This window comes from Trichogramma pretiosum, unplaced genomic scaffold, assembly GCF_000599845.2.
Source record: "Trichogramma pretiosum strain Unisexual culture from Peru unplaced genomic scaffold, Tpre_2.0 scaffold40, whole genome shotgun sequence".
Classification (NCBI taxonomy): domain Eukaryota; kingdom Metazoa; phylum Arthropoda; class Insecta; order Hymenoptera; family Trichogrammatidae; genus Trichogramma; species Trichogramma pretiosum.
The window spans coordinates 1,006,239-1,033,666 of NW_019641657.1; the positions used below are offsets into that span (position 1 = coordinate 1,006,239).

Here is a 27,428-nt window from a genome sequence, read left to right on the forward strand (position 1 = left end):
CGAAGCGGCACGAGGAGCTTTGGAAAAATTGGTTAATTGCGACAAATTGTTGTTAATTTGAGCTTGGCAATCAATAATAAAAACTTTTCGCAATTCATCTTTTATTACACAATTATAATTAAACTGTACACTTGATTTACATTATCAAGCCTGGATTTAAAATATTATGAAAAAAGACCACTAACATTACGTTTATGCCTAACAGTTCTTATGTTCTATAACGAGGTACGAACGTCATTCCCATCTGCATCAGCAAATTTGTTTATCAATGTAATTAGCGAAAACTTTGATTGCCTCAAAAGTCTCTTCACCTATGAAATTAATGTATTTGGGCGGTGGCGCGAATTGAAAATATCCTCCCGGTAACTCAATGGTATAGCTCAGTGGAACTTTTCCAACAGCCATGACGTAGTCATCGCTGCCTCCAGCTGCGGCATCTGTAAAGAGCAAACGTTAATTTGTTTCTTGTAATTGTGTTTGCAAATTTGCGTTGACAAGTGAACTTACACAGCAAGTTTGTCGAGCTTCCAATTTGGTATGGCGTACCGTTGACCTCCTGGAGAGCTTTGGCGGCTTTTTCCGCTACACATTTCTACAATTGGATGGTTTTTTTTTGAGTGAGCAAATCAGGAATATATTATTCAAAAACTAAATGTTTAAATTTTACCAGAGTAGGTTCGTTCACAGGCAAATCGGATGTGTATCCCCACGGATGTAACATATACTATAAATTTAAAATTTTTTGAAAAAAAATTATAAATTTTAATTGAGAAACTATTAAAATGATTGAAAAATCACCTGTCCAAATGAGTGAAGACTTAGATAAGCTTTTATATCATTTTTATGTGCCAAAACGAAATCCCTTAATGCTCTCGTCTCTGGCTCTGAAAATGCATATGGCCCGGCGTATGTATTACTGCATGGAACTGATGAAGTACCAGCACCTGTAAGTTAAGTCAAGAAGTAGTGATATCTTCAATATCACACATCGACGTTTCCCACAAAGAGTAGCACGGTTATATGTTAAATTAAATGGAGACGTTTTACTCTTCGTGGGGAGCATTGATATAGTTTTTATATTAATTTGAAAAAAGTAATTAAAAAACATTTTACCTAGCCAATTAAAATCAAAATTACGATTAGCGTCGACTCCAAAACAATCAGAACCGGGGAGCTTTGACCTCGTCTTTCTCCACAATCTCGTCTGCAAGTGAAATGAAAACTCGGCATTGTTTTTCGATCCACCGAAACAGTTCACTTATCACTCACCGTTTCGTTGTGATGGGTGTACTCGTAACCGTCCGGATTGATCATCGGTATGATGTATAAGTCGACGTTCTGAAAGATATATCTACTGCTGGGATTTTCGGCTAGCTGTTTGATAGCGAACAAGGCCGTGGTCGGGGCAATCCATTCTCGCGCGTGGATACCGGCGTCGATCAGTAGGGCGGGTTTACGACCGCCACCTGTTGAAAATTTTACAATCAGCAGCTCGCGACCCTCGTAGCTCTTGCCTATGCTGGATGTCGTGACGTAGCCCTCATAAAGTTGACCGAGACTCTCCAGGTATTCTTTCACCTGAGATTTTATAATTTTATAATTTTTTTACAACTGATCTGAAAAACATTTACACTTACCTCGTTATATCTCGGGTAATATGTGAGAGGCAGTTCTTTTTCATCCCCGAAACGCATGGTTATTACTTGCTGGGCATTCATCTCTTTTCGAATCATTTCGTGCACGTCGTCGGCATGAATTTCATACCTGATCCCGTGCTTTTGTAAAGTATTTATGAATGATTGCACATTATTCATGGATACCAGTACCTCAACTGGCCTCAATTTGGATCGAGGCATTAGCAGAAAATCGAAACCAAGTTGACCTTCAAAACTCGCTACTGTTTTCATCTGTTTATCGGTATCGCAAAATACTCTCAGGGCTTTCATACTTTAAAAAATGAAAAAAAATTATGAAATTCCAAATTGATGGCTATAATTTTTTTTAAAATTTCATCAAATTATCTACTGTCCTTTTTTCTGAAGTTCAAATTATAATTAAATGTTGAAGAGACTATATGTACTTAACCTTAGCGATAGATATATTGCAATTAAGAAAAAAATTATTTATAATAGAAAATGGAATCATTTAAACAAATTATTTTTTATGGAAAATTTGAAATGTTTGAGCCAATTAGTTCTCATAAAAAGATTGAGAGGTTTAACATTTACATAAAGAAAGCATCATTAAGATGTTCAATTGCGCATTGGTAACATTGGATTATGTAATAATCAAATGTTCACTTAATAATTTTATAACAATAATTATTTTAACATACTTTTGATGCTCTGCATGATTTACCACAGCATAGATCATGATCACCAAAGCGAACACCATAAATTCACTTAAACTTTTCATTTTAAAAAAATTCATCTGTACACCACTTCTGTAATACTGGAGTACAATTTTGATTTTTAACGTTTGAGTTTACTTCGTATCGTCATATGCTTGACTTACTTCCGTATTTATCATGTAGTCGCGTTCGACTGATATTATACCAAAATATTTGCGCATATGCTTGAAATAAAATTATAGAATTTAGATAAGTTTTAATAATTTTTGGATTCTTTCTCTTTTATATCATTTAGGAAGAGCGAAAAGAATCGTTATGACAAAAAATATGTTGAAACTTCGGATTTTTTCGCAAAATCACAGTCAACTTTAGCCTTGTTAATAAAATTCTGATGTTTTGAAGAGAAATTTATCAAATTATAAATATTCAAGAGAATTATCATAATAAAATATTTTACATTGAAAATAAACTTTGCCTAACATAAATCAAATCGGAACGAAGCAGCCTCAAATAAATTTTTTTATCTAAATCAAACTATAGGGGCATGAAGGTGTAATAATTCTTATAAAATGTCATAAGCATTTTTTTTTAAACTTTATTTCGCCACAGGGTCAAGTATACTTTCGTTTTTTGGATTCGATATATCACATTGTTTACAACTATTTTGAGATAAAATAAAGCAAAGTGGTTGGGACAACAAATCATAATAATATTTTTAGATCTTAATAATTCAAAACATTATTATCTGAGGATACATAAATGTATTTTCATTGAAAATACGTTTAAATCATTTCATTCATAATATGAAATAGAATTTTTCATTCATTCGAACGTATTAGTGCCAAAATGTTGTGTGTAACAATAAAATTTTCATAAAATCTTCTAAAAAAGCAACGACCAATAGGTGATGACAGAAACACTAAATTTTCTCCGGATTTACTTTTGTACAGGATTTAAAGATCCCGTAATACAAATTCAAGATATGTTCACATTTAGCTCCTCTTTCATTATATATGAACAGAATGAACGAGATAATTTTCATTATGAAACGCTGCAATCTGGGTTAACTGGGGATTACGCTATATCAGTCATCTTCAGTTCGTCAGAGGTGGCCACTTAACTCAATTATAAACACAACCTTAAACCGGAGCATCAATAATATAAAATATCGATCAGAAATTTATATGAAATGTTTATTATGATTAATTTCAAAAAATTACAAGTATCGTGTTCCAAATATCAATTGTAATAAGCAAGAAGAGGATTATTTTAGTTTTTTTTTAAATACATACCTTTTTTTATTCGGCAATGAGGAAAAAACAATTAATAATCAAAAAAGCTTGGAAATTCCAAATATTACACTACTAAACTAAGATTTCTTATTAATAGCACGCTCAGACAGATGTATTCTATTGATAGGCAGATAAAAAAATCAGCTAACCACCATGTGCTGTTGCGTATTATTCGTAAATATTCAAATCTTTTTTAATATATTTTTTGTTTTATTTTAATTAAAAAACGTCTTTTACGATTTACCCTTATCAAAATTGTTAATAAATACTATTTGTATGTGATTCAACTTCTAGTTTGTGAATTATTGCACACACATAAACAACTGCCGGGAATTCAATCTAGTTTAAAATTATGTAAACGAAACTATCCTACATCATCTAGTTCAAAAACTACTTTTTTAGCCTGTCCTTTGGAAAGAAGCAAAAAACTAATCAAAATAATTCCGATCGAAAAATGCATGGTTACAATTAGGAATATGCCAGTATCAACCCTTGTAAATGTTTTCCATTTTATTTTTTATGAGATTAGAACAAACTCAGACGCAGAAGGTGCATTTAGACTTTTATTATATGTAAAAATATAGTTCAATTACTTTTCTCATAATCCGTACAATTGTATTTTTCTCTTTTAAAAAATATAAGCTCTTACATACAAATGATGATTATTCAAGTAGCTTATTATTTTGAAATAATGTGATCTATCGTATACGGTTAATTTTGGATGTGACTTTTGATACTTATCTGTTCATTACTCATTTATGATTATCTAAAACAAAATGTTATTTCTTACAATACATGACGTCGGGGAAAAAATGACGCATTTTATCATAACCGAGTTACTAGAAAAACGGTTAAAACCTGTATTATTTTGATGTCTCATTCTCATACTCAAAATCTACTTTGAAATTGTTTGAAAACAAATTGAACATTATTTTGGGACTATTATCATCGTATCTTTTTTTGTCTGTCCCATATAATCCGTCACGTTGACTAAAATTGCCTGGCACAAATAAATTTTTCATAAATTTGAGATTATATTTACTAAGGGTAGACGTACTTGAGATATTAAGTCTTATCATATCGATAGATCAAAATCTCACGTCTGCTGATAGAACTTCAAATTTATTTAAAAATAACATATTACTTAACAAAATGAATACAGTGCACTGTACTAAATCAATGAATTAATGATTATGTTTTTATTTAGAAGACTTTTGGAAATGTTTCGATGTACCATCTACGCAAGGCCCTTTTTTAAGAGCATAGGGAGTCAAAGTTTTAAAAGCCGCAAAAGTTTCTCTGCCAACCAAACGAATTTCTGATGTTTTAGGATGAAATTTATGTTCTGGTGGACCAGCTGGTAATTCTAAAACGTATGCTATATCGATTCCCATTTTTTCAGCCGCATAATCGGCACTTGCAGCTGATACTACATCTGAAATTGCAAATAAAAAATTGAATTGCGTGGCTTCCGTTTTCATTGTTTTTAAAATTTTTTTCAAGATATTGTCACTAAACCCTTTTCTTATTATACTTACGTAAAGTTTTACCAGACGGTCCAATTTTGTAGGTGGTGCCCCGAACTTTATGAAGTGCATCGTGAGCCTCGTGTGCAATACAGTCCTAAGAAAAATAAATCATGATATTTCAAGATCCCTGTTAAAATAAAGCAGAAATCAATTTTTTTTACCATTAATTTATAATTCCAGTGAGCCCCGAACATGTACAGCCACGGATACATAAAGTACTAGAAATATTAATAATTTTTAATCAACGATTTATCAAAATTTAAAGATTAACTTTTACATACGTTTCCGTAAGAGTGAAGGGTAACGTAAATTTTAATCCTATCCTTATTTTCCTTCATGAAGTCTCTCAATGCACGAGACTCCGGCTCGGAGAAAGCCTTCTTACCTTTGTAGGTCTGCGCGCATGGATCGTCAGAAGATCCTATCCCACCTGAAAATATACCATTTTTATAATAATCAAAGTTAAAGATTAGGAATTTAATGAATATATTTAATAGAAAATGAATGCACGCACTGGTCCAATGGGTATCAAAATTACGATTAAGGTCCACGCCTCTACATTTTTTAATCGCCGATGAACGATTTTTTCTCCACAGTCGATTCTGCAAAAATTTTCTTTTATCCAATTGCTGGCTATAATTTGAGTGTTATTAAAAAATAATTTTAAAAAATACCTCGGGTTTTTGTCGACTGTACTCATAGCCATCGGGATTTAAATTTGGTATAATAACAATATCAATTTCGTCGTAAATGTGTCGATTTTCTAATTTTGCTAATTGAGAAATTATGTACAGAGCAGTCATGTGGGATATCCATTCTCGAGCGTGAATCCCTGCATCGAGCAATATCATAGGCCGCCTGGCATTCTCGTCGGTGGTAAATTTTACTCCGAAAATGGTTCGACGTTCGAGACTCGTACCGATTTTCACGTACTTGGCCGCTGGATTAAGGTTTGGAATTGTTACTTTGCAATATTCTTTCATCTACACAAATTGAGTCAAACACTATCGTCATCATAAAATTATTATGGTTGAGAGTTGTAATTTTTAAAAATGCACCTCTTGATAACTACGATAATTTTCGAAAAATGCTGAAGGTAGACGCTGAATTCTTCTACTGACATCAATATCCCGCCTTTTTCTTTCGTGAATTTCATTACTTATATCCTCAGAATAGACGTCAAATGAAATGTTTCGTTTTATCAACTCCTTTTTAAACATTTTGACTACTTGTGCAGGTACCAAAACATCCATTGTTACATTACTTTGGCATGTAGAAAGCGATGGTGTTTTTATAAAATCAAAACTTGGGTCGTTCGCCAGATCATTCAAGTACTCATAACGAGACTCATCAACGTTGCAGTTGATAGCAAAACTCTGCATGCTTTAACAATTTTAATTTGATGAATGAATATGTTTTTCATTTGCTAATTTGTTAATTGATAATCTCCAACTGTTCTTACCCATAAATTGATTGTATTTTATCTTCATGGCTTTCACTTACTAAAAATTCATATAGCAAAAAAAGTGAAAATATTGAGTACTTCATCGTTGGCTAAATGATTGAACACAATTTTTGTGCAAATCAAAATTTGCAAGACATATAAATATAAAAAACTCATCGTGTGTCTATTCTTGGCATTCATAAAAATGAAAAATAATAATTTTTATAATTTGCTATATAATTTTTAATGGTTGTGACGCAAAATGTAAGATTTCCTTGTGAAAACAGAATACACGTGCCAAATATCACTATTTATTATTAAAAAGCTTCGTTTCTTCGAAAATAAAATTAATTTTATGAGAAAGAAAACTTTAAATGAACTTCAATTCAAAAATTTTTTCTGAATAATTTCCAATAATTTTTTTATTTGTGATAAGAAATTATCATAGGTTTATCAAACAATATAAATACATATACATTATAAATTGTTTATTTATAATTACTTAAAATTTAAATATAGATTTTACATTGTAAATAAAATAAAATTGTAAAAAAGTTAATCACCGCTTTCTTGAATTAACTATCAATTGATAGTGACTTGTTTATGTAGCATATGAAATTATTTGAAAAATATAAATATCGATCGACTATAATTGAACTGGATAACATTTTTAACATAAACAAGTCAATTCTAGAAAAAATGTACAAATTATAAAATTGACAGCGTTAATGCCAATTGACCACATGAACAATTAAATTGATTAATAAAATTCATAATATACTGATAGTGTTAATATAATAATTTAATGTTTTTAAATTTATTTTGATTGTAGAACTAATTTTAGTTAAATGACCAGAACTAATTAATTTAATTTGTACTATGGTATCAAAATATTCCTATTAATTCAATTAACTTCATGTTCGTTCAATTCTTTTTGAATATATTTAAATACTTTCCTCTTGTCATTTCTTTAGCTTCTTCCAAACCAAGTTGATAAGCAGAATCATGAAGTTTTTTAACTTCAATAATTAACTCATTTACAGATAAGCTACTTAATAAATACAAATTATTCATGTCTTCGCTATTGAGGTTACTTGTCCAAGATGGGAATTCATTTTGAGGAGAATTTTCAACAATGAACTTCGATATCCCTTGTTCTGGCCATAAATCAGGTGATGCTCGATCCAATTTTTCTAGACTCATGAGGCTTTCTTCAGAAATATGGGGTAAGGTTGTTTTTTCAGGAGTATTATCTTCAATTGAAGCTTTTTCCATAATGAATAATCTAAAAATTTAATCATTTCTCTTAGAGTAAAAACTATATGTTACTATTGATATGAAAATTAAGCATAATCAATTATTCTTACAATGTATTATTATATTACAATTAAATGACTATTAACATTGTTGTCTAAATGAAAGTTTACTCACTCAAGTTTTGAATATCCTTAACTTTTTCAATTTTTATCAGTCCTTCTCAACGTGAATTTCTTTTTTAATAGTGTACACTTAAGAAAGTTTAAAAATTTAAATCTTAATCTCGCATGTGTGGTTGAATATCAAAAAGTAACCGAATCGAATTCACTTGATTCTTTCAATGTTTATGTTTCAGAGTTAAAGCGTCTCAATCTCATGACACAACTGTAGCGTATTGTTTGTTATGGAAGAAAGATGACCGATGGTATGTGTTCGCTTATAATCGTATCTGATAATTATTACGGGTTTCTGCAATCTCAGTCAGTGAACACAATTATGAGGCGATGGCGTGGGACTATGTGGCGCCAAAATTTATTTCCAGATGAAAATGAAAATACATCAAGCAATTATTTGAATGGTTCACAAAATCACAGTAAATAAAATAAACTTTATTATTGACATATGATTTTTTTATGTAGATAAAGTTATTTGTTATTTATTCAAATGAATTATACATTAATTCTTATATAAAAAATGCAGTATATCAATTGGATACTAGCGACATCTAAAATTTTAATTGAAACTCCATTTCAGACTATGCGCAAGCGCCAAGCACTCATGCTAGCGGCAGACTCAGACCGCAGAGGGCAGACTGCAGACGTTACGGCGTGGCCACATTGTCACAGTGTTTACAGTTTTGTGCACGTGCGAGTTAAAACTTTGTTAGTTGTGAGTTAAAACATAATATAGAATTGATTTTTAAACAACTTAATCATGGGAAACAAACGTGGAAAGAAACGCGGTCGCCGGGATGACACCGCATCGCTTTTGGATGATAAAATGATCAAGTCTATGGAGAAAAAATTGAAACTTAAAAAAAAACTGAAGAGGAAAAAGGATGCTGATAAATATATTCCAAAATCATTTGCACGAGATGGTTTAGATTGTAAGATTGTGTTTATCAAATACTTGTTTACACTACAATAATTAAAAATTAACAATACTAATTTATGTAATAAATTTTTCTTAATAATAATATTTTTCAGATCTTTTGGAAATTTGTGATGAAGACAGTAGAAAATTGGCTGCTGAAAATGAGAAAAGACTAATGATAGGAGATTCAGATGATGAATCTGACAGTTCTAATTTTTCAGATGCAAGTGAACCAGAACCAAAAAAATTAAAAAAGAAAGATACTAAAAAAGCTGTGTCTAAGATAAATGCAGCAAGTGATAGCACAAAAAAGAAAAAAAAGAAAGATGAGTCTGAATCTGAAGATGATTTTCAAGATTTTGGTCTTGAAAGCGATGATGATTTTGGAAGTGATGATGATTTGGAAGGAAATGATTTCCAAAATGATGATGACGACCTTGAAAGTAAAGACAATTTTGGAAGTGGAAGTGAGTCAGAAAATGAGAAGAATGACAACGTTGACAATAATGACGATGGTGACAATGATGACGATGGTGACAATGTTGATGATGGTGATGATGATGGTATTTGGGAGGACATTTATGGTCGTAAAAGAAGTAAAGATGGTGCTGTCATTACTGCTGCTAAGCAGAAATATGTTGCTCCTGCCTTAAGATTAAAAGAATTGGATAAGGATCCTAAGAAAAATGAAAAATTACTTCAACTCAAGAGACAAATTAAAGGTCTTTTAAATAGGCTAGCTGAAAGTAATATGCATACAATAGTTAATCAGGTATTGTCATTTAAGTTTTAAAATATTAAAATAATTGTAACTTCTTTAATATAAAATTAAAAAATATTTTTAGTTAGAAGAGCTGTACATGTCGAATAGTAGAAATGACATGAATGAAATGTTGGTTCGACTTATGCTAGATTCTATTGTTAGTCCTGTGATGACAGCCGAGCGATTAGTGTCAGAGCATATGATGTGTGTTGCTATATTACATGCTAATATTGATACCCAAGTAGGCTCACATTTTATTATGGTTCTGGTAAAACAATTCAGTGAAATGATAAAAGAAAACCAAGATGTTGAGGATAAACAACTAGATAATTTGGTTTTAATGATATGCCATTTGTATAACTTCAAGGTATTTAGAATAAAAAATTAGCTTTTATAATTTTATTCTAATTATACTATTAATATATTATTGATTAAATTTCAGGTGTTTGGATCACAACTAATATATCAAATTATAGATAAATTAATAGAAAAGTTTACTGAAAAAGAAATTGAGATAATTTTAGTTGTATTAAAAAATTCTGGATTCAGAATGAGAAAAGATGATCCCCTTGCTCTTAAAAATTTGGTTATAGCTTTACAACAAAAAGCAGGAACAGTAAAATCAACAAAGTAAAAAATAATTTATCAACTTTAATCAATTTTATTTTTTTTTTGTTATGTATCAAAATTAACAATATTATTTTTTAGCTTGAGGCTGCAGTTCATGTTAGAAGTTTTGATGGCAATAAAAAATAATGATATGCGAAAAATCCCACAGTATGACCCAACTCGGGCAGAACACTTGAAAAAAATCATAAAAAGTTTTCTCAGGAAAGGAAATACCATATCACAGTTAAACTTTTCACTTGAAGACCTTTTGAATGGTAATAATAATTATACATAAATTGTATATGTACATTTTTATGACATCATACTTTATTCTATTGCAGCTGATGAAAAAGGAAAATGGTGGATTGTTGGTTCTGCATGGTCAGGAAAAGAAATAAAAAAAGATGCAGATAAAACTACTGTTAAAAAACCAGCGTATAGTCAAAAATTACTTAAATTGGCTGCTGCACAAAGAATGAATACAGATGTAAGAAAAAATATTTTCTGTATTTTGATGACTGCTGAAGATTATTTAGATGCATTTGAAAAGCTTAACCATTTGGGATTAAAAGATAGCCAAGAAAGAGAGATAATTAATGTGATATTGAGCTGTTGCATGCAAGAGAAAAATTTTAACCCATATTATGCAGTTCTATTAAAAAAATTCAATGATTTTCATAAAAAGTATCATGTGAGTATGAATGGATTTATATACATATATAATTTCAAGTATGATTTATAAGGTGAAATTTATTCTAATAATAATTTTCATTTTTAGACGATGATAGAAAATACATTTTGGTATAAGATTAAGACAATAGATACTTGCAACAGTCTACAAATCACTAACATAGGAAAAACCGTTTCTTACTTGTTTCTTAACAACGCCTTACCATTAACAGTTTTAAAGGTAAATTTTTTACTTATGAATTTATAACTTATTTGCAAATCATTATATTATATTCTAATAAAATCGTAGGTTATTAAATTTGGTGAAATGGACAAAGCAACAGTAAAGTTCTGCAAAAAATTGATGCTTGATATCCTCTTACACAACAATGTAGAAACCTGTCTTGCCCTCTTTGAAGCGATTCCTCGTAAATTATTGCAATTCAGAGAAGGCTTAAGGGTATTCATAAACTTTTTCTTGAAGAAAAACATGAAAAAAGACAAACTGTCGGCAGAGCAAATGGAGCTGTTGGAAAAACGAATTGGATTCGTCGACAGAATTTTGACAACTTCAAAAGTGACATTCTAAATATTGTTAATAAAGTTTTGTATTTTTGCAATACATGAAATGTTTATGATTAACGTATATGCACTATACGTTTGTAAATAGATACTAGCACTAACTTTTAATATTTGCAATTGTATATTACGTGCTTACAAAGCAAGTAATCGTACCAGTTAATAAAAAAAATTGTTATAGAAAATTAGAAATGATTTTTTCCAATAAATGTGTCTTAAAACTTCCCTCCGTGATTCAGGCAAATTCTTATCACGATCTGACGGTCACTATATCGTGACCCGTTTTATACGATGCAATGCGTACGAAACGTTACTGAAGAGCATCGTACCGGGTGCATTCGCAGATCGCGTGCTATATAGGATAATAACAAGCGCCGTGCACAGCCATCATGAACGACGACGACGACGACCCCCGCAGGAGCGCCGCGAAGTCGCGCGATTATCTCGCAGTGCACCGCCGCCGCCGCTGAGCTACCCAAAGGCGCCGCAGTTCATGTAGCGCTCGCCGTCGCATCATCGCACGGCCGGAGCAGCTATCTCGCACACAGGCATACTTACACTGACACGCATGTGTATTCCATACTTATAAACACAAACATCGCTGAAAAGGCACTGAAATCGGCAGTAACTTATAGTCAGTGCTATAATCGAGTTCAGTGAATCCTGTGTGTGCGCGCGCGTCGTCGCCCGTGTGTGTGTGCTGTTGTTGCTGCTGTTGCTGCTTTCGCGAGAGAACCGCCAATGAGTGCTGCTGATAGTCGTTATCCTGGCTCGTCGTGCTGCAGGACGTTGGCTAAATAACTGATTGTTCTCTCTGTGTATGTTTCGTGCCTTCGAAAACGCATTTACATAACGCACGCAACGTCGTGCATCGGTGCGTCGTCTCTCGTTCTCGCTGCGTGTTGTGGTGTGTGCGGCGACGAAACCGTGCGGGCCGTGTGTCGTCTATGTGTACGTGTGTTGTTTTTATATTGCACGATATATATGTACACACAAGAGTGCGCGAGCCGTGACTGATGTCGTTAGTCGTTGATCGTGGACGCGGGCGAATCGAGCCGCTTTAAAAAAAAAAGGAGTCATTGCGAGCGGCCGCTGTTCTGTGCATGCAGCGGAAAAAAGTCATAACGACAACGACGACAACATCAACAAAAAGGAAACGTCACAGTTGTTGGCGCTGCTCTGCTCACGCTCGCTTTCTGGAGCCGGTGTCGAAGATGTGTTGCCGCAAGAGTCGATAGAAAAAGAGTTGGACCATTCGGGCCCGGTGCTTGTGTCCCCGAATGCGATAATATATATGTGGACTCTGCCAATTCACCAGTTCCGCGCTGATACCAGCACAGCACCTCGAGAGGATTATTAAAGCCGTGAGAATAATTATCGAGTGTGTTTATCTTGTCACATCGGCGTAGCGCCTTCAAGGACGTGTATTTATCGTCACGTAAGTCTCTCGAGCTACATTGTATTATATTGTATACGATGATATGTATGTTTGTCCCTCTGATGATCCTCGAGGGGGTTAGGTTGCGCGAAAAGCGCGACAATCTTATAACATCACGCGACAAAGCTGATACATTAAAGATCGTACGATATACATACACGTAGAATAATGAATACAAACTGGCGTGTGACAAACGTATTCGCACATACGAACACTTATGTAGGTAGACTCGCGCGCATCAGGCGTGCGGCGTACGTGTTGAATTAGTTAGCATACATAAAACGAGCCGCGCTCCGAAATCTAAACGCGCATCGTACGCAACAGCCCACAACGCACGGTAAGAGGCTTCTGCTGCGGCTTATTTTCACCGTAGCTGCATTCGCTCCGCTATATTATGGCTCTCGAAGCGAGCCGCAGCTATAAGAAATCTATATATCTCTTGAGCTGCTCTCGCGTTACAGGTGTGCGTGCCGTACGTCTTGGATACACACATAGGTACGCACGCACCTATACATGTGTGTCTCTATAACATACACAAACAAAAGCGCTTTGAACGAAAATAAACTCGTGCTGCGGTGTGTTGTTGCCTAGCGCGAGCGCGACCCCTCTTTCTTTCTCCGTTTCTTTCGCTCGTATCTGTCTCTCTCTCTTTCTCTTTCTTCGAGCTCGCGCTAAAGTGCGAGTACATTCGCGCGCGCGCGCCTCCGCGTTGGATAACAACAACACGGCTACACGATACGTTGCGCGCGGAAATCGAGAAGTCTTATTGCCCGGAGCAGCGCACACGGCACGTTTGGCTTTTGCTTTCCCTAGCGGCATGCGGGAAAACTGCAGCTCGCGCGCACTTCTGACTCCGTCCCTCTCTCTCTCACTCTCTCCCTGCCTTATTTCGCGCGGCGCTGCTCGCGTCCATTCAACTTTTCCATATATATAACTATAAAAACACGCCACTGCGTTTATAATGTAAGACGCCAGTTTATTGCCATCGTATAGCAGCAGCAGCAGCAGAAACAGTATACATTGACGTCGACGACAGCACTGCACCAGGGATACTTTATTTTTTACAACCCGCAGAGGGATGATGATACACGCGGGGCGGTCGTGTACTTACCGCGGCGGTTGCAACGAGCCTTGACTGCACGGATGAATAATTTGCCGTTCTTTGCATTTTTGCCTTACCTTGCAGCTATCTCCTGCTCGCGCGCCGTATAATTAATGTGCTCGTATCACGCGTAGGTATTTATCAGCATGTCACATTGTCGTGTGCAGCAGTCGTAATGTGCATTTATTTTTCGAAATCTATATACTATTTACAGCGAAATTTTATCATTTTATATGCAACTAGACGGGCGAATGTGTGTATACGTTTTGCTTTTTGTGCCAAGTTTTGCCGCGCGATGTCGATAACACATATTTTATACATGTCAGTACGAAGGTGCTTGGCTCTTTATCGTATCTTCTTCCTTTTTTTCGGAGCAGCAACGACGGCAGTCGTTGACTTTTCAATTCGCGTACGAGTACAGGATTCGATATCATATTAGCAACTGCACCGGAGATAGAGGATAAACTAACGAGTCAAACGTATTTTAACGATGCGCCTCGTATACTCCTTTGATTGTTGGCTGATCTGTCGTGCCACTTCTTATTTGTGTGCCACCGCGCTCGGAGGCTATTTTTAAACTAGAGGAATTAACACACTGGAAAATGTGTCTCGCATCTATGCAGGCATAAATTCGATTTGTAAATTGCACCTGACCGTAGGATTCTGCATATACATTCGCGTATGAATAGTGTGTTATACAGTCGGTTTATATTCAAAGGTGACTCGGTCGATTTTTCGAGCCTTGAGAAGTAAAGTATATCAAAATCTTCCGATTTGAAATTCAAGGCCCATCATTCCCTCGCGTACTCATCGATATTCTCGCTCTGTCCGCCTCCTCTGCCACCTGCCACACAAATTCTCTTCTGCCTCTCTCTATCTGTTTCTTGGGACGTTTCGTTGAATGTTTTGCGCCGGTTGTTATTGATTTCTTATTTTTTTAGCCTTTTCAAATCGCAACTGATTTCATATCGAATCGTTTTTTTTTTCATTTCGGAGCATTTGCATTAGGATACTTATTACTTGATATCTGTATATCACATGACAAACAAAAGCCAGCAGCACAATACTTGCGATAGGATCGTGCTTCGAGCGTCAATTAAATGCAATCAATCGCGCGAATGTGTCAGTGTATAAATACGTATAGCAACGACACCGCCAGTGTGTACGACAAATATATTATTTACCGCACGTTGCCTCGTTCACGCGCGCATCAAAACAATCTCTGCGCAAGTACGACGACGACGACGATGAGATAAAAAAGCAAAGAAAAAAATGCATCGTGGAGTCTCTTGCTCCATGGATAATCGCTCGCTCGCGCGCGCCCGGAGTAGTATATCTATACGGCATATGTATAACATAAAATTCTTGGTGGCTTTTGCGCTCTTGGGCTTTGCACACAGCATTCGCGCGCTGTTCTTTCTTCTGTCTTCGTGTTTGGACGGTGCAGCAGCAGCAGCGGAGACGACGACGGTGAGGCGGCGGCGGGCGACAAGGACACCCATCATCGTACACACAACACAGAGCCCAACTAAACAACGTTGAGAAAGAGAGAGAGAGAGAGCGAGAGTCGGAGCAGCGCAGCGCGCCGTATAGTATACGAACGACGAAGAGCAGCGGCAGTGGCGGCGGCGCGGCTCAGCGTCAGGAGAGGCCGTGCCTCCACGACGACGACGGTTTCATTGCCCTCGACCCCACTTCTCGACGCGCACAACCTCCCCTACTATCACGAGAGCTCGGGCTGGTTCTGTCTCTCGCTCTCTGTGTTGGTGCATGCGTGTGTTGTTGTGTGCGCGTAAACGACAACCCCCGCCTGGCCGTCACTGCGAGAGCTCGCCGACACACACACATGCACACAGGAGACGTCCATGTGCTGCGTCTGTGTGCGCGCTGCCGAATGCGAATGTGTGTATGCGAATATGTTCGCTTGGTCTCGGAGCGAGTCGCGGCGGCAAGCCTCGAGTTGACTGCCCGACGCTGCTGCGCCTATACGCGCGCAAAATTTTACTGCGTGTGCTCTACCACTCTCTGCCCTGCTCTGTTGTCATTTTCTCTTTCTGTCAGTGTACGTGTGTTTACAAATAGACGTGCTGCCGCTGCTTTACATATAAACTCGGCAGAAGAATAAAAATTTTCGCCTGCTGCCACTGCTGCTGGCCTCGCGGGGACTAACACCACCGCTCAGGTACAAACCTTAGCTTTAAAAACAAAAAAATAAATCAAAAAATAAAGAAATATTCTAGGATCCTGGGAATGAACACACACTCGCACGCGCGCGTCCGTCATTCTCGTTGTTGTATGTTTTGTGCGTCGTATCCAACGAAGCCGCATCATGGAGCCGTGTTATTGTTATTGTTGTTGTTGTTGTTGTTGTTGTATTTATTGTTATTATTGCTGTTATTGTGTGCCGCGGTACTCTTTTCCTCTCGTTTTCGTCGTAGCTCGTATTTTATACCGTACCACCGTTACGTAGACGTTGCTCTCGCTCTCTTGCGTTCTTTGTCTTCGTGCGTATACATCGCGTACATTTCCACCGACTTTCCCGCGAATTTCTCGCGCGTATACGCGCGTTTGTTTACTATTTGTTCTGTTGTTTGCGCTCCCATTTTTTCATATCGCTCCTGCACTCTTTGTGCTTTTTCTGTTTACGTAAAATCGTCGTATACGTCTCTTTCTCTCATATTTTTTTATTCTCTCTCTCTCGGCGTTACTGCCTCTGCTGCTGCTGATGCCGACGATGATCGCTCCTATACATACGTTTATTGCAACTCTTTCTTGACATCTCCGAGTCGAAAATAAAATAAAACGTCGACTCAACGGTAAGGAATTTAAAAACACATCTCTGTCGTTGGCTGCGCTGCGCCGCTGCTGCGGGTTAAAAATTGAAAGAAATCTCCCGTCCGATTAAAAATGTCGCGATTACTTGTCAAAAGGAGTCGGTGTTGCGTCGACGATAATGGCCAAAAAGATTATTGTTCGTTTGATAATCGTGTAATCAGCATCGCGTCATCATCTTATGCGCAAATCGCGCCATGGATACATCCTGCATGTAAACAAAGTGCGTCTCTTGCTGTCTCGCTTCCCCCCTCTTTCTAGCGTACGTATAGGTATAGCGCATATATGTATACATCTATTGCTCTCTCGCTCTCCGGCGGTTCGGGGTAAACGTCCTCTACGACGCTACAATATATAGACAATGTGCATATACATAGTTAGATACGCGCGTATATACAGCATATTGCATGCAAGTCAGGCAGTCGCGCAGCTTCGAACACGTACACGCGCACACACACATACAGAGTCGGGCGCGCGCGCAGCAGACACGCACACTTGCGAACTCACTTTTCGCGTTTCGCAAGCTTCTGTATATTTACACGCACATACACGCATACACACACATATGCAACGCGAGCCGTGAGCGTGTATGGGTGCTGCACACACACACACACACACACACACACACACACACACACACACACACACACATGGAAACCAGCAGACAGACACACGCACTCCCGTCGTCGTAACGCTCATCCTCCCCCTTAGGTGTCGAATCACCGATTTTCCCGATGCGTCCGTGTGCGTTTGTGTGCATGCACTAGTATTACAGGCCATACAAGAGGGGTTACCAGCAGCTATATATCTCACTGCGCTTCATAATATACCGAGGCGTGTGGGGTCGATCGCCGCTCAGTATATACATGGGGTTTGTGCACGAAGTCAAAAATCTTGAAAGATTTTCGAAACCAGCTAGGTGCAGTCGGGGTATCGTCGTGCATGCATTGTACATAATACAGCATACACAAGAACGGAGCCGAGCAGCGGCGGCGGCAGCGGCAGCAGCAGCAGAAAACGACGCAAACAAACTTGACCCTGCTGGCCGGATGTGAGTTGCGCTGCCGCTGATGCTGGTCAAGAAAGAGAATGGCTATAGCCTACATCGAATACATGCTCGCATACACGTATATACCCATATCTGCGTGCATGTGTGAGTGCGCTTACATGTACACACAATCGCGAGCGTACTTGCATATCTGCAGTTGGCGTTTGCCTGTATACGCGCACACATGCATACGACTCGCCGCCACCGCCGCTGCGCTGCACAGACAGTAGGTATACGCACACAGGCACAGGGACACGAGCAAAATCGCGCGCCGTGCATCAATGTGCGAGTGAATGTTGTTGGCTGCGCGCGCAGCTACCAACAACGTAGCTATATACCGCGAGCGCACACCATAACATAGCGTTTGCTTGGCTACTGCTGTTGTTTTGATGAGGACTGGTGGTGCTATGCCCGAGAAGCGGCCAGGACTCCGCCGCTGCTCCGAGCTTTTCGCGCGCATCGCTCCTTCAAGCGCTCCTTATATACTATTCTGCCTGCAGATCGGATTCTCTTTCTCTCCGGGTTGCATGTGTATATATATGCGTGCAACGTCCTTGCTCCTTCTTAGTCTCGCGCGCGATGCGAACATTCGAAGAAATTTTATTCGTATATTCTCTTTCCCTAATAGACGAAATCGCTATCCGTAAAATTGCTTCTCTTTCGAGCATCGGGCCTATTCGTGTCGACCTGTCTTAATTTTTCGACTTACGTATACGAGTCTGAATTCGCGCTTTAATTTGTGTGCAGCACAAGAGGAGAAAGTGCAAAGGACGAAAGCGCGCATGGGAAGGTTGCGCTATATTCCTCTTTGTTTTGACTTTTGTTCCTCCTTTCTTGTAGCGTGGCGATAATCCCGAAGCCCGTATTCAATTATTTCGGCGTTTTGAAATTTCATCCTTCGCCAAGCAATTGTGTCTCTTTTTTCGTCGCTTTCCGTTCGGGTCAAATATTTGCGGCTCCCTGACCGGAAAGACAGACGGCTACATTGTATTTCGTGTTACCCTATACGCGCGAACAAACATCAAGTGGCTAATCGCATCTCGAGATTATATTTGTAATTTGCCTCGCGCTGTCAACTCCGACTTGTTTCTCGGTCGACGATATTTTACATCTCTTTCTCTCTCTCTCGCATCTTCGCTTTTCGCAGAGCGTATTTAATAATGAAAGCTGCGTACACCGGTTTATATAGCAGCGGCACAGTGAAAATGCGACGTGCATGCGACGTATACCAGCGGTGCACCAGCCGCATCGGTCGGTCTCCTCTATTTTTAGTCGAATCAATCGAAACAAAGAGAAATAAGCTATTCTGGCGCGAGAGATCGATATAATAGAAAAGTCGAAAGCGTCACACTGTATACATTGCACGCTATACATTACAGGCGGCAGTCAGCGCAGGATGATCGGCAGTGTGCACGCGATGCATGCACGTATCACATATAAATTATCCTCTCTCAGTATGTATAAACATCGCGCATACAGATAAGGAATCTCAAGTGCAATTTTTACACACGCACACATCGATTACACACGGGCGCTCATATATCATCGATTTGCTGCGTTGTTACACGCGATACAGAAAGAGTCGGACGACGACAAAAATAACACCAGCTACAAAAACGTAATTTTTTTTCAGTAGACGCGCGCTTGTGCGATACGTTTGTATGCTCAAATCGAAGATACATATAGGTATACAGGAAGAGAATTGGCGCGTTACCGCCTCTCTCGTATCGTGTGCAACATACATAGGTATAATATCTACGCTGCAGCGCGGCTGTTACACACGCCGCGCGATCGCTGGCTCGCTCGCTTGCATCGGGTGAGTGCGGAAAATAAGAGCCCGAGGAGCCGCATTCGCGCTACTCCGCGCGGCTCACGAACACATGCTTTCGAGGCACTGCTGCATTAATGTACAAATGCGCGCGCGATTTTCCGGCTGCTAGCGAGGCGTGTCATACGTGCACCAACTAATGCCTGTGTGAGTGCACCATAAGACTCTATCGCGTGCAACACAGAGCAACGCGGAGCGGCTGCGACGACGACGGCAACGGTCGCTCGCTCTCTCGCGTAGTAAGAGTGCAGTCGCAGAAAAGAGAAAGAGAGTGAGAGATAGAGGAGAAAGAGCCTCTCGTAATACCCACGCGGCCAGTTACATGCAGTATGGTCTCACTCTCTTTTTGCGTGCGAAAAGTGCCGACTCTCAAACACGTATTATGGGACGCTGCATGCGTAAATAAAAGTACGGAGCAGTGGACCCCCCTTCAGTTTTGTAAGCTAGGTCGATCTCTGCTGTTGCTGCTGCTCTCGCATACATATAGACACTCACGTATACACAATACGCATGTGGGTATATACCTTATGTGACTCGTGCATATTTATAGTATCACACGCACACGCTCGACTTTTTTTTCTGCATTCTTATGTGCACGCACTGCGAGAGGGGTATATACGCATGTCTAACGAAGTTAGTAGTCGTACCTCGTACGCGCGATTACACAATGAATTACGAAAGCTATGCAGTTTTCACACCTTCGTTTATTGATAACGTTTACGCTCGATATTAGAAATTTTTTGCGCGAGCTTCAAAAAGTTCATTCTGTGCGCTTGGAAAAGAATTTTTTTTTTTAATAACTTCGATCGAGATTATCCGCTTCTAAGCGACGCGTTATATGTGTAAAAGTTCAGTGACTACCGTATAAATTGTAGCATTTACTTTTCAACTTATAATTGTGTAACTGCTTTCTTTAGTTAGTTGGAGTATGAGTAATGCGCAAGTAGAACAGTTTATTTGTCTAAATTGATATTTTTCTTGAGGTGAATGAACCCAAAGCGGTATTGCTGAAAATATGTTTTAATCTTTGATATTTACCATTTATCTCATTACTATAAACAAAATTTTAATCTAATAACGAAATTCTCTGTTATTAATAAAAAACAAAATTTCATCTAAACATTTTTATTTATAATTGCAGGTGTGCTGTTCAAGATGAAGTGGTCACCTGGAGCTTTATTCTGCGAACAAGTAGGAGAGCTTACTAGAGTTTTCTCACAATGGAATGAATGCGAACAAACAGTTGTGTTATATGCTTTACTAAGAAGAATACCAGCAGTCCAAGCTCGATTTTTAGCACAAGCCATTCAACATTCACTGCATTCGGTCTCAGAATTGGATTCACAAGAACTGAACGCAAATAATCCCAGTAAGTTTTTTATTAATTTTCTTGACTTTATTTGATTGAATAAATTTATTAATTAAGCAATTGTTCTTGTAGCTTTCATCAATTCATTATTGGGAGAGTCAACAGAAGTAGCTATTAACCAGTTACTAACTCATCTTCCTTTACTTCGACCTGGCAATGTTGAATGCAAACAGTGTTACTTGTTAGTCATACCTGAACTCATCAGTCATTGTGTGACTACCGGGCAATATACAGAACAGACACAACAACTTCTAAGTTACACTCTCATTCATCCTGCTACAACTAGTCAAGATAGACGTACTCTAACTCAATGGCTCAAACAGCTTGAAGAACGAATAAGTACCTCCCAACCAAACTACAATGCTGAAGACTACAACAGCTCTGCTAACCCAAGGTAAATGATTCAGTCTGACAAAAAACATTTCTTACATTTTGAAGATATCAAACTCTATTTTATTTATAATTTCAGGTGGGATTCAACGTGGCAAAAGAATGTGAAACAAAATGATCAAATGAGCCAACTGTATGGTGCACAAACTGGGCCATTTCAGTTCAACTTTCAATTACCAACTTCGGCTCGTCAGCGACGTTCAAACAGTTTAACACCTCCTGTTGCTTCATCGCATCAACATGAGACGATTGATCGTACCAGCGGCACAAATATGTCGTCGAGACACAAGACACGTAGCTTTAGCGTATCTGGAGATCATTCCAGTGAGTTCAATCATATTTGTATATTCAAAAACAACCCTTTTTTATTTTATATTCCAATCATACTACATGAATTACAGCTCTTGTTGGATTAGGTCCTCTAAGTCCTCAAAGTTCGTGTGCCAGTAGCGGTAGCGAGAGCCGTTTAGATGAAGCTTCGACTAGGCCATTATCATCAGGAATGAGAGGTGCGTAAATTCATAATCTCTATTAAAACTGCATTTAATGTTATAATTTTTTAAATAATTTACAGATGTATTGGCATGGCTGAAGACGCTACGTTTACACAAGTACAGCTATTTATTTACGAACTTGTCTTACGAAGAAATGCTCGATTTGACAGAGGAACGCTTGGCTGATCAAGGTGTTACTAAAGGTGCAAGACACAAGCTAGCACTATCAATTGCCAAACTGCAACAGCGTTATCAAACGTTGCTGAATTTGGAAAAGGATCTAGTGCAACCGCAACGCGAAACAAGTCAAGCAGCTTCTTTCACCCAAAAACCATTGCTTGCCAGTGCGCTAGACGAGCTTAAAGGCATACTAGCAACACCTTTCAAACCAAGCCAAGAGAACGATCCTCAAGACATTCCGACTCAATTCACTAAAGTTCTCGGCAAACGTGAGTGAAAGAATAGTACTGAATTTATCATTTTATTCATTTTCTTTACTATTTCATAAAACTGAATTAATTTAATTATAGTGTGCAGCCGATTAGCTTTGGAGAATGTTGATGACGCAGTTTTATGTTCATGTATAGCCATTCTTGAAAAAGTATCGCAGCATGACTGCTTTACTGCAAGTCAGAAAGAAAAAGTTCAGCAGTGGAGAAGTCGCCTTGGAAATCCAAGACCAACACCAAAGTAATTTTTATGCACAACCATAATGTCTTTACTCTGACATCGTTACTTAGATCGATTTTAATTTTTGACTTTTTTTAGATGGCAACATGGACACGGTTACTTCAACCGAAGATATTCAAATTCACAGCAACACAGTCGAAAGCCAAGTTTGAATTTACCACATTTAGGAGGAGCAAAGTCTGTGAATAATTTCCTGGTGACGCCGCACAGAAATAGTATATCAACACCATATTTACAGTCAAGCTCTACTCAATCGTCTAATCAAAGTCTTCAACCAATGCAAGCTCCTGAAAAAAGACCTAGTCTCCAAGAGACTAGTTTAGAGGTCTGAATTGATAGTAATATTTTTATTTTGAGAACTTTTTTATTAATAAAACAATTTTTTTAGCAGTTGCAGAGATCTTTACATCGCACGTACAGCGCACCAAAAGGCAACTTCCTCGTACAAACGAGCAGCGCAATTGAGACGACAGAGCCGGAAATAAATTCTCGCTTAGAGTCTCTGTGCTTGCGCATGACTGAACAGGCCATCGGTGGATTTGGCGAGGCCTAAAGCTTTAAAAGCTTTTGCCTATCTTGCTTGCTTACACAGTCGACTTATACAACAATTTTACGCAGCAGGTTAGCGCTATTTTTATAATTTTTTGACGACGCCAGCGAAAAGTATGCATAAAGAAAGGAGAAGAACAAGAAGAAGAATTACTATTTAGGACGACATAGCGACAATGCGCAGCAAATAAATCTATTCTCGTGTAAAATTGTCAATCACCGGTGACAAATGTATTTAATAATAGATTTTGTGTAGTAGAAAATAATCCGTAATTTTTAATGAGGATATTTATAGTAAATCAACTCGAGAAAAATTAATAAACCGTTTGACATTTATAATAAAATGTACTACACTTGCAATGATATATACGAGTAAGGACTGAGTATCGATTAATGAGAAACGTTTCTCTTTTGATACTTTTTTATTCTCGAACTATAAACTTTTTATCGATTAATGCATGTTTGCATTTCGCTCGTACATACTTTTATTACATTTGTGCGCTCGAAGTAATTTGCATTCATGAAGTAAATTCACTTTTCTCATTAATCGGTATTAAACGGAATGCGAAATCAAGGCGTCATATATGTAATGAAATAATGAAATGATTATGAAAAAAAATATGCATAAACAAAGATTTATATGCTACGACATTCTAGACTTAATGATGTAAGCCACAAGCCGTAAAAGATAAAATATAGCATAAGTTATATTATTCAAAACGAAAAACCCAGAAACGTCCAAGAGGAATTTTCTCGTTCGTTTTATATTGAATGGCTATATTAAAAAAAAATGAAAAACAAAAAAAGAACAGTAAGTAAATACAACGAGAAAATTCGCTCTTGCTTATTTCGCTAAGATTTTAGTGCTTATTTCTACGATGAAATAATTTCATCAATCGTTAGGACTCCTGGGTAATTTTTGTCAAAACAATGCCGATTGTCTGTCTCTTCGTCGGCAATTAAGTCCACACAACAAAATATATTCGATATAACATACAAAAAATAATTTTTTGGATCTCATGTAAGAGCATAAAAGTACTAATCGCAAAAAATATAGACAATAATCCCTCGAGTCCTACGTGCTATATTTAATAAACGTGTTTAAAGCTATTCATATGAGAATTGACAGAATTTGGCAAGCCAAATGCTACTAGAAAGATAGATTCTTTCCTTTAGTATTTACTTAATCCGTAATAATATTCATAAAATATATTATATACACGAATATATTATATATATATACACCTATTATTAGACGATTTTTAAAGTTCAGTTTGAAATAGGAATGGAGAATTGTGTTCGTGAGAGTTTAAGATGTCCGTATAGATTGTCTCTTTTCTTAAATCTGAGTGTGGGATGTGTATGTGTGAATGAATGTTGGGTACCAGTGCGAGTGAACGAGGGCAAACCATGCGATTAAATACTTGCAATATTGTTTTTGTGTTATCCATTTCGGGAAATGGAATTATTCTGATTTTACGCTCTCCAGCACATGCTCTTTAAACGTAATTGTACGATTTTTCTTTTACTATTATTATCCTTTCTTTTAAAGAGATTTTTATGTACAATGTGACTGATGAATCGACAAAAAATCTTTTCAACTTTTTTTTAATGTTTAGAATTTCTTAATGCCCAGGCATGTAAATTAATTTAATTGTAACTATATTACGATAATATGTATATTCCTGCATTGCTCTATTGACCAAAATTCTTTAATATCGGAAGAAATCGACGAGGAAGTATGAAGGTCTTTTTTGTCATTCTACAAGGGTTGAGAGGAAGAAGGATAGTTTGTGACCTCGTTTGCGCGCTCAGCTCTTTTCGATCAATTTTGCACGCGCTCGTAATCCAATGACTATAATAAAATATCTTATAAGGGCTACACGAATCAATGTGACCCGAATACGAATGACGATGTAAATTGTGGTCATTGTGGATGGATATATACTTATTTATGACACGGTCGCGTGATCTCAACACGTCAACTGGAGTGGGGAACTTAGTGCAATGTATGTATGTTGGTACTATTTAGCGCGCGAAAAGACACCAATTAATATTTCGTATTATATTTGTATTAAGGACTCTTTATGTTTAATGAGGATCTCTGGAAAGGGCTTAGAAAATATTCCAAAGCGGGAACTGAAGAATTTTGAAAGTTACAAAAATGTGGATCATTTTTATTTCTCTTTTTAATCAATGTGTGCGATATTTTTTTGTGATTCTACCAAACGTAATAATTATTTTTTGATTTATGTATTTTTTTATACTAAAACTCACAATTCTGGTAATTGTCGAAAAAATTACAAAGAAAAACTGTCTATGCTTTTTATCGAACTCGCGATCTAGTTTCTAAGTTGATAGCTCGAATAACATTTTTTATTGAAAAATTGCTTTTACGGTTAATCGTTAGTGAAATCAAAATAAGGTGAACTATTAGAAAAACATTTAAAACTGCGTTGCACGCAGCTACTTATCAATCGTTTGTATAGACAATGAACGAAACGAGTACTCGGAATAGGATAATTAAGACCGAGATGAAAATAAAATGTAACGTATTTACCACTCTGGAAGTTGTGTCGATCGACTCAAGCTGAGCGCACGAGTGTAGGTCTGTGATTCATTACGTATTGGCGGCTGCTTTAAAGTTTATGTGTATTGTACATGATAAATAGAAAAGGTTGCAATGTACACGTTTATATCCTCGTGATTGTGTAGCCGTCACTGGAGCTTTGTCGAGTAAACTATATATGTATATATATTAATGTATATTCATTTATTATTTATATATATCCATATATATACATATATATTTATAAATGTTGTGTACGTCAAGAATTAAATAATCATGATCAATGTAACATGAACGTAGGGTGTTTAACAGTCGCAACTTTAATGCATTCGTGTACCTATGCACAGATTTCGCTCTATTGAGTCTAAGCAAACAACACATTTCCAAAATTTAATGCGATCTGACAGAGTTACTTGTTCGAGCTAATTTATACACTTTTTGACACTACCCATTATGAAGCTGATGTTAAGCACATCGAAATCTGTGTCTTAGATCCACGCAAAAGCATATTCAACATCTCTGATACTTTTTTATAATGCGATTTTCATACAGCGCTTGGATTATGAAATAAAATAAAAATAAAATGTGAAAATATTGGGCAAAATGAAAGAAAAATTTTAAAGATAACTGGCGCCTTTAAACTTTGTTAAAAACCCCTACATTAGTTATAAGACTAAAATAAAATCTAATCTAAAATATCATATTACTATTATATGAAACGATGACAAGACTGACAATTTCACGCATTCTAACGAAAATTCAGAAACACACAATCATATAAGCTTTTCATAACGCAATTACAGCGACATATCTTGTTCGCTTGAAAAAAGCAAGCTGAAAAACTTGGTATGTTTATTGCGTATGTTCACGCGTGAATGTAACAATTGGAAGACTGCACTTGGAAAAAAATGTAGATCAGAACTGCTAACCTTTCAATATACGAAAAAAAAGGTTTTCCATCGCTCTAGTAAGAAGAGTCGTAAGGGGCGTGTGGCAAGACGCGCACTAATAAATGAAGTAAAATGAAAAATATGTATATCGATTTTTAGCGCAAGTACTTTATATAGTTTTTATGCGTAAACTGAATTGTAATACAGAAAATATAATGCTAATTATTGATTGACACAAATGTTTTCTATTAAAAATGAAACTGATAATATACAGACACGCAGTAAACCACAGTTGTATTTATATACATGAAATTATATTACATGATATGTACGTGCGTGGTAGATGCTTGAATATTAATTTTACCTAGAGAACTTTTGATGACGTTCCCGTCATCGATTCATTAATTTAATTGTGTTACAACTTATTATACACACAGTCACAATATAGCAATATTATTGTATTTTACACCCAAATTCAATGTCGATGATGATGGTACAGAACGATTTTTTCCTTTAAAATGATTCTGATTGTTGTTGGATCTCGATAAATGATGAAGTTTTTATTTTACCCATAGATGGATTACTGTAATTCATATAATTACTTATTCGTATTTCATAAAACGTGTCAGAGTACCATTGGCTCTC

At 37.0% G+C, this 27,428-nt stretch overlaps 5 protein-coding genes across 7 annotated transcripts; 2 read left to right on the forward strand and 3 right to left on the reverse strand.

Moving 5' to 3' along the window:
• Nucleotides 1-84: 84 nt before the first annotated feature.
• Nucleotides 85-2,525, reverse strand: LOC111693931 (carboxypeptidase B-like). Its single transcript, XM_023460145.1, has 8 exons — nt 2,336-2,525; nt 1,638-1,947; nt 1,270-1,578; nt 1,114-1,204; nt 799-944; nt 668-724; nt 508-592; nt 85-437 (listed from the first exon to the last, which is right to left on the reverse strand). The coding sequence occupies exons 1-8, from the start codon at nt 2,428-2,430 to the stop codon at nt 250-252; spliced, it is 1,281 nt and encodes a 426-aa protein (XP_023315913.1). The 5' UTR covers nt 2,431-2,525; the 3' UTR covers nt 85-249.
• A 2,122-nt stretch (nt 2,526-4,647) lies between these two features.
• LOC106657433 (carboxypeptidase B-like) lies at nt 4,648-6,719 on the reverse strand. Its single transcript, XM_023460164.1, has 8 exons — nt 6,634-6,719; nt 6,230-6,554; nt 5,846-6,154; nt 5,686-5,773; nt 5,453-5,601; nt 5,333-5,389; nt 5,181-5,265; nt 4,648-5,077 (listed from the first exon to the last, which is right to left on the reverse strand). Exons 1-8 carry the CDS (start codon nt 6,717-6,719, stop codon nt 4,842-4,844), a joined length of 1,335 nt encoding a protein of 444 aa, XP_023315932.1. The 3' UTR covers nt 4,648-4,841.
• Nucleotides 6,720-7,180: 461 nt separating this feature from the next.
• LOC106657473 (protein lin-52 homolog) lies at nt 7,181-8,311 on the reverse strand. The gene is made up of 2 exons (XM_014379009.2): nt 8,047-8,311; nt 7,181-7,900 (listed from the first exon to the last, which is right to left on the reverse strand). The coding sequence occupies exon 2, from the start codon at nt 7,888-7,890 to the stop codon at nt 7,540-7,542; it is 351 nt and encodes a 116-aa protein (XP_014234495.1). The 5' UTR covers nt 7,891-7,900; nt 8,047-8,311; the 3' UTR covers nt 7,181-7,539.
• Nucleotides 8,312-8,682: 371 nt separating this feature from the next.
• Nucleotides 8,683-11,742, forward strand: LOC106657459 (nucleolar MIF4G domain-containing protein 1 homolog). The gene is made up of 8 exons (XM_014378994.2): nt 8,683-8,977; nt 9,078-9,736; nt 9,810-10,094; nt 10,170-10,357; nt 10,436-10,611; nt 10,678-11,027; nt 11,115-11,246; nt 11,316-11,742. The coding sequence occupies exons 1-8, from the start codon at nt 8,806-8,808 to the stop codon at nt 11,592-11,594; spliced, it is 2,241 nt and encodes a 746-aa protein (XP_014234480.1). The 5' UTR covers nt 8,683-8,805; the 3' UTR covers nt 11,595-11,742.
• A 414-nt stretch (nt 11,743-12,156) lies between these two features.
• Nucleotides 12,157-26,520, forward strand: LOC106657514 (protein Smaug homolog 1). Of its 3 annotated transcripts, none has more exons than XM_014379086.2 (9): nt 12,157-13,022; nt 20,974-21,201; nt 21,274-21,595; nt 21,671-21,915; nt 21,993-22,100; nt 22,166-22,534; nt 22,616-22,775; nt 22,854-23,100; nt 23,164-26,520. In XM_014379086.2, the coding sequence occupies exons 2-9, from the start codon at nt 20,988-20,990 to the stop codon at nt 23,326-23,328; spliced, it is 1,830 nt and encodes a 609-aa protein (XP_014234572.1). In that variant the 5' UTR covers nt 12,157-13,022; nt 20,974-20,987; the 3' UTR covers nt 23,329-26,520. The 3 variants fall into 3 exon arrangements, with proteins under 3 accessions (XP_014234572.1, XP_023315914.1, XP_014234573.1); XM_023460146.1 differs by having other exon boundaries at nt 23,167-26,520; XM_014379087.2 differs by having other exon boundaries at nt 22,008-22,100.
• Nucleotides 26,521-27,428: the final 908 nt, after the last annotated feature.